The sequence below is a fragment of the Zophobas morio genome, unplaced genomic scaffold (genome assembly GCF_036711695.1).
Source record: "Zophobas morio isolate AGI-343-1 ecotype UQ-CSIRO unplaced genomic scaffold, CSIRO_AGI_Zmor_V1 ptg000002l, whole genome shotgun sequence".
NCBI classification, from domain to species: Eukaryota; Metazoa; Arthropoda; class Insecta; order Coleoptera; family Tenebrionidae; genus Zophobas; species Zophobas morio.
The window spans coordinates 24,599,338-24,607,011 of NW_026972107.1; the positions used below are offsets into that span (position 1 = coordinate 24,599,338).

The following is a 7,674-nucleotide window of genomic DNA, read 5'->3' on the forward strand; positions in this document are numbered from 1 at the left end:
AGAACACTGTGACTCATAATTAAGTAATTGCCTATATGAAATTATAGAGTAATTTTATCGATGTCATCTGTGCAATTTCTCTGTGATATATTATTGAAACTTTTGCACGTGAACCTCGTTTTACCGACAGACAACAGCCGCTATTGATCGAAAAAATCTCGTTACCCCCATGATACTTTTAAAGAACGAATGTCAAACGTTGGAGTTTACGTGCGGAATTAAAATAATTGCACGCTAAATTAAAGGTGCTCCATTTAGCTACTACTATTGATCACTAATATGTTATTTGTGCATTTATATATTCATTTTCACTTAATCGGTCAAGAATGGTTGTATGTAGGTGTAACATAATTGTATTATTCATTATTAAGAACATATATGTAATAATAGACTGTTCAAATAATAATATTGTTATATGCTTAAAATACTTATGACAAACAAGAGAATAATGGGGGTATTTGAATACTCGATTTGTTTTGCTTTTTGGAACTATTAAAAAAAATTAAGAATTGAAAAACCACCTAATTATGCATTTATTCTTACCACTCACCCATTTTTAAAGTATTTCAAACTTAGTAGTTTCGAAAGGAAAAAAGAAAACCGCTTCGTTTCCAAAAGCTTGCAGCACACATTGACTTTAACCATTGTCTGTAAAATCATGATCACGATTACCTATACAGTTACTAAGTATTGCCACATCCTTCGGTGTTTTAAATTCTTCCTGAAATGTGGCACCGGTTGGGAAAAACAGTTTGATCAATTGATAGCGGAAGCAATCTTTACTAGGAATACGTAGTAATGTTGCAAAACAATGATAAAGGTGGCACTAAAACTACCATGATAGTACAGAGAAAGTATATAATCAGATATCCCTGAACAGGACAATCCGTTTATTGCAAGACTTCTAGTGGGGGTTTGTTATGGATTACTATAAAGATATCGACAAAGCGTAACATTCCAGTCGCTAATCGCACCCTGTTGTTTCTTCTGTTTCTACTGTAGTTGAACACCATGAGAATTTTGGTAAGTAAGCTGAATTTTTTATAGCGTAGTTTTACGTTTATTGATAGGTTAAAATGTTAGACTTTGTTTTGATTTTTGGTACGCTTAGTTTTAATGTTGCTGCCTTACTACTTGAATTTTTCTAACAGTAACCTTACATTTTAGACATGTGATATATATTTAATTAAATACAAATTCACTTATCCGCTGACAGTTTAGATCTAATTAAATTTAACAAATGCAGCTTACTGCAAGCATAAAATATCCTTTTATAGTCGATAAGGAAATTCTCGCATTCCATCCTGAAGTTACTTATACGTATTCGACCTAGATGGCTGACACACTTTATAAGTACCAAATAGAGCCTTTTATGACATTAATCTAATCACGTCATTACGTAAGTTCTAGTGCAAGGTGTTTTACTATGTGTACAACCGTCTGCATTATGAAACACTTTCACTCATTCAGATCTCTCAGACGCGGCATCCATACAAGTCTAGTCCTTTGAAGGTGACCACTCTCACCAAAACATGAATGCATCGTAATGAAACTTTTAAATTCCTTTCCTGTTTTCGTCATCAACATGTTTCAGAAAACTTATCATTCCAAACGGATGTAAAACTGAATTCAAACTAATCGTGTCCTTGCGAAAGCTTGTGACAGTTGAAAGGAATAGAGACCACGTTGCAAATCACGCATTTTTCCATCCAACGCATAAATTATCCTCTCTTTCAGATCTGCGTCTGCCTTATCTTAGGCGCCACATGCGCCGAAAAAGCAGCCCTAGCGAAGAAAGCCGTGGGTAAAAGAGGAGTTTTGGGACTGGGAATCGCTGATGGAATCATTGATGGCGGCTTAGGTCTCGGAGGCGTGGGTCTTGGTGGTACCGCTGTGGGACTTGGTGGTACCGTTGTGGGACTTGGTGGCGCCGCTGTAGGTCTCGGTGGTGCGGCCTTGGCCGTGGCCCCCGGCACCATTGATCTTGGGTCGTCTTCTCACACACATACAACCATCACCAGGAATTTGGGAGTACCTGTACCTGTTCCTCATCCCGTTCCTGTTGACAGACCAGTACCAATTCCTTATGGAGTTCCTGTGGGAGTAGCCGTGGATCGTCCCGTTCCCGTGGCTGTTCCCAGACCTGTTCCTGTTACGGTCGAAAGAACTGTCGCCGTTCCCGTCGATCGTCCAGTTCCTGTAGCTGTCCCGCATCCTGTGGGTGTGGCCGTCCCAAATCCAGTTGGAGTTCCGGTACCTGCACCGTATCCAGTACCGGTAGCCAGTCCTGTGGCGGTTCCTGTGGCCCACCCTGTACCAGTAGCTGTCGCTAAACCCGTTCTGGTGGGCAAGCATATCTGGTGATTTCTCTACAGAAGATTAGATTAAGTACAAAATGTAGATAAATGATTTATTTTTGTAAATATCTATCGCGTTTTTAAATAAAAATTCGAAGCCAGGTCATATATTTTCATTTATTTACCTTTAATATTGGCAAGGAAAGAAATATGTACTTCCGTAAATCAGTATAGTGGTATATAACTGATTAATTTATCTCATCTTAAAAAATGATTGTCAGTCAATTAGGTGTATGGTTATCCAGTCGATTGTTCTATAAACTTCTGTAATAATAAATGAAACCTTTAGATTACCAACATTGCAGTAGTGAGTGTTTGTGTATACTATCTATGAATGGTAATCGAACAAGCAATGATAATAAATTATAGAGTATTTAATAGTAAAACGAGATATTGCTGTAGATTTGATCTATCAAATTTGCCAGATTTATTTCTGTTTGTAAGTAGACAGTGTAAGACAACTTTATGTTTACCTATATTATAAATTAATTTTTAAAAATAGCATCAAAATTAGTTTCGTGTTTGTTATGCTTGTTCATGAAATTTAAAATTTTATCGCAGTAAAAGATTTCTTTTTATCTAGAAGAGTCCACACAAGCTAGTGTTTTTCAATTACAGCAACTCAGTAAATTTTGATGTGGGACCTCAAGTTTTTGTTTAAAATAATTGTCCAAAATTACATTCAACATTATTAAAAAAATTAACATTTTTCTTTCTACTTCATCGTTCAGATGATTATTTTATTTATTTCTAACTAAGAAAAATTACATATATGTTATCAATATAACTTCAGTTGTTGTAATTAATATACAGGGTGGTTAATAAATGATTTATATCTAATGGGCTATGAAATTCATTTTTTAATGAGCCGCTTAGCTCTTGGAGTTGTCAAACTTTGAATCAAATTTTAACATATTTATTTCTTTAATTCACAAAGGATACGGAAAAATGTGGACTCTAGATGAAGATAAATTTATTATCGAAGTCTATTTTCCATCTGGCCAAAAGATTGATGAAGAACGGCAATATTTTCCATAAATAATTTGGAACGAAAAAGTCAATCAAATATTTGTTCGGGTGTTTTACGCATTCTTGTACAGTGACATTTATGAATCAATAAACAGTATATTAATTATTTTCTATTGTCTTTTTTTTGAGTAAAGATGAAATTATGGATTTTTTAAAACACCATTGAAGTGAAAGAAAATATTTATTTACTTAATTTTGTATATTAAAAAACAATAGAAATGAAAAATCCGAAAATTACACACGATAAAATTGAAATTTTTCAAATGCCATAATTTTTGGAAACGCTGTATAAAAGGAAATAAAAAATAAATAACACTTTGACACAACTCTTTTCTACCTGGTTGCTAACTGAATTTGTTTTACATAGCATCATTTTAAAAGGTGAAATTGAACTCGAAATATTATCGATAAAATGTTAAAGAAATCCACAAGAAGTGGTTTAAATTTCATTTGATTGAACTAGTGGTCCTAAAAGCGAATTATAAATTTTAATTGCATAAAAACGGCGTGAAATACCTTAGATGAGTTTTAACCGATAAAGCTACTTGGATGCTATTTTAATATTAGATAGTTTGTTACATAAAATACTAAACACATTGTCTCGTGTATGATTAACGGGTTGCCTAGAGTTCAACACTAGGCTTTGAATATTTCATCACGTCATGTCGAACGTATAATTTCACATATTGAGTTACAGTTGCCAATGATCTTCAAAGATTTATTTGTATTCGGCTTACGAAAACTTTTTGGTATTAAAACATCAGGTTTCTCCCAAGATGAAAAACCTGTTCTAAACTTATTTAGAGAAAACTTCCCTCGTCCCTACAGCGCAGTCAAATAAATCCAGTTTCTTACATAAATTATGAAAGGTGATTCTGTTAATTGACTTTTTTGCATGCTTCAAGTGTTGTTTTTTCTTTAATACAATTTTCTCGTGACGTCAACAACTTTTTAATAAGGACAAATTTATCAGTACGGATATATAGGTTCACTGTGTGTAAAATTATTGGCAGAATTTCAGGAAACGAAAATTATCTTTTATCATTTTACCGATAAAAGAAATCGTTTTATTCATAATTTGACGCATAAGCAAGTCAAAAAAATATACACCCATAATACTTTAAATGCTGTCGTCCAGTTTTTGGATATGCTTTACCAGCTTTAACCTTAAATCGATTACAAGATTTCGGAACAGTTTGTTTAGGTAGTAATTTCTGGGTTAAATTCTAAAATGTAAATTTTGCATTTTTTTATGAGTAAACCACTGATAGAATCAAAAATTTCACAACTATCAGTCCAGTAGCTTACGAAATTCTCTGTCTAATAAAATCGTCTGCAGACGACGGATGACGGACGAGGGACGACTGAGGATGACATGGACTGTCAAAATCACATTACTGTGTCGTAAATAATGACTATTTTACTTGGGATTTTCCTGAAGGTTTGCAAGTCTATGGGGTATGAAACTTCGAACTTCTTTAGGATCCGAAGAAATGATGTGGTGGCACTGAGCTAGCTGTAATGCAACAAATTTCCTAAAGAAGTAATATTAACTTCACTGTTTCCTGTGCCGTCAAATAGAGAGCACTGTTGCTTATTTTTGGTACTCACTGTATCCTGTATCAGTAATGACCCCCGAAAAATGAGAAAACTTAATATCACTTTTAACAAATGTAAAGTCTATACTTGTGACCTCTTGGAGAAGCTTGTTGATTTCGATTGACGACTTCATTACCTTGGTACTTGATTGATTTTTTCTTACACACAATATTAATTCAGAAACTTGTTAATATTAATATTTTTTTTCCTATTCATAACACATGTAAACATGTATAAAATAACAACTTGAAAATTTATAACCTTAACCTTTCTGCAAAATAAATTATAGGGTTACTTTCGTAACGTTCTCTGAATTAAAACCCGACTTATTGAAATATTTTTCCTCCGGCCTAACATATCCTAAAACAAAAATAACAATAAATTAGATCATTTTAATAATCGGATACCTACGAACCAATTTCGACTACATTATTACTTGTCAAGCATAAGCTAAGGAAGTATTGTAATGGGGTCCATGACCCCAAAAGTACGAATAAATAGGTGTCTCGTTTCCGTTTATCTGTTCGTTTGTCTGTCTTTTGCCGTCTGTCAAGATTTTTATTAGACAGATAATCTCCAAAACTACTATACTAATTGTTGTTAAATTTTATTTGCATTTTAAAATAACGTACTCCTGTACTTGTAGTTTATGAATCCCTCTCCATTTTATTTATTATTATTATTTTTCTAGTTTAAACCGTCACATAATCCGTAAGCCCGATCAATGGACTTATAGGAAGACAGTTTACTTTGCACATGGACGGGTTCGATTCCCGTGTACCTACCTAATTTTCTCGACAATTTGAGAATACTGAACTGGCAACCGTGTCCTTACCGAAATATTGCTCCAAATATTTTGCAATGGGAAAACTTATTAGAAACAGGGTTAGCCTTGCGCTTTATTTTATACGTGTTTAACTGTCGAACTCTTTCAGTGAATAAACATAAACAGTCGAAGTTAAGCATGTATTGATAATATATGTTTTTCTGTTGGTTATTTGCTTTAAATAGATTTCATATCCGTATCTGTGCATCCTCTTGCACTTCGCGCGCTTCACGGTGCATGGGCTGCGGAGCTGTTATTTATGCCACTGCCTAGCTTGCTTCTTTACCTGAGCTTTATATATCCTTGTTATCAAGGTTATAATAAGAAATAGAGTTCGCTAATAAAATTTTGTAATTTTTCTTCTTATTTGTTCGACTGTACCACTTCAGGAGCGAGGAAAGTAACCTTTGATTTTTTTTTTTTTTAGATTGTTATGATTACATTAAAGTGTCTACAATTATTGAATTAAATGTGGTCGGGACAAAACAGAGACACTACTACTCTACAAAACACACTCTCTAACACTCTCAAGGTATGGCCACTCGCCAGTGCATTTTTTTTCATTTGGCCAATTTAAATAAGGCGCTACTTTTTGACTAGTACGCAATAATTTGTATATGCCTACGACATGTCTGTAACAAATTCCATTTTAATTGGTAACAAGAAATCTTAAGTTATCCATATTAAGCAGAAGAAGGATTTTTGATCTGGTTTTCAGTACCTAATAATTATCGCCCACAACTGTACCGATTTTGGTTTGTTGTCTTTGGAGTATTAAAGTGTGGTTTCTTACTGCTTCAAGTTTCATTTTCGAAAGTTTGTTGCATCACAATGCTAACAGTACGTCAAAAATGTCTTAAAAAGGTTATGGATATTGATATTCTGCTTTTGTTGTCGAAACTAACAAATTCCTCTAAATGCAGACCAATGTACCCTTTGTAACCTTTTAACATATTTATTTAAGTAGCATCCTTTATGCGCTTTTGACATTACTAATCAACAAATGAAAATCATTAAGTGCTGCACTGTTCTTGGTATTGTCACATCTTCCTTATCTTGATATCAACATTATCAGCGAAGCAGTAAACAAAGTTAATAGAGTAATTTTTTATTTTTCAAAGCTCTCCATAGTCTAGATTCCCAATCTTTCGAGTTTCTCTTTAAAACTTGTAACTATTCGTCAAAAGCGTATTCTAACAGAAGCTACAATATGCTGTTGATGCTGCTTGTTAGATGTATTAAATTGAATAAAGGCAGTGACCATCGAGCTGCTAGAATCGTGTTACCATCCACTCGTATTTATTTCTCTCAGGAAAGACTTTAACTTAGTAAATCTCGAACATTGAATCATGGTCACAAAACAACTGTTTGCGTTAAATCAAAATTATTGCCTTCGTAGACATTCTTTAAAGCCTACCGAAGAAAGATTCAGGATTAAGCAGGGTCTATATTTTCTTGTAAATAGAATTTATGACCCTTTGGAATTCACTACCGATGGACTTGAAATCAGCTACTTGCGTCAAGAGTTTTAAAACTAGATTAACCTCTTTACATGTAGTTCATTCAAATATATATATGTACAATGTAGTTTCGGTGTAATTTATAGGACCTGTTTTGACAATGTAATACCTTTTATTTTTATCTCCTAAGCGCAAGCGAAAGAAGTATAGTAATCGACTCCATCGGAGGAATAGCCACTTTTATGTTTTCTTGACGTTCTGTGGCCCCTACAATGCGAAAAAAGTAGTCTCCCGTTTCCGTCTGTCTGTCTGGTGATTTTATCCATTTTTTTTTATTTTGTTACTCATGTTTCATTACTCTTTTCTTTTATTTGATGTTTAATAGAGACAATAATGTTTAATA

At 33.8% G+C, this 7,674-nt stretch overlaps 1 protein-coding gene across 1 annotated transcript; it reads left to right on the forward strand.

The window, feature by feature from the left end:
• The first annotated feature begins 951 nt into the window (after positions 1–951).
• LOC135122749 (tetra-peptide repeat homeobox protein 1-like) lies at positions 952–2,453 on the forward strand. Its single transcript, XM_064047151.1, has 2 exons — positions 952–1,023; positions 1,738–2,453. The coding sequence occupies exons 1-2, from the start codon at positions 1,012–1,014 to the stop codon at positions 2,362–2,364; spliced, it is 639 nt and encodes a 212-aa protein (XP_063903221.1). The 5' UTR covers positions 952–1,011; the 3' UTR covers positions 2,365–2,453.
• The last annotated feature ends 5,221 nt before the right edge of the window (positions 2,454–7,674 follow it).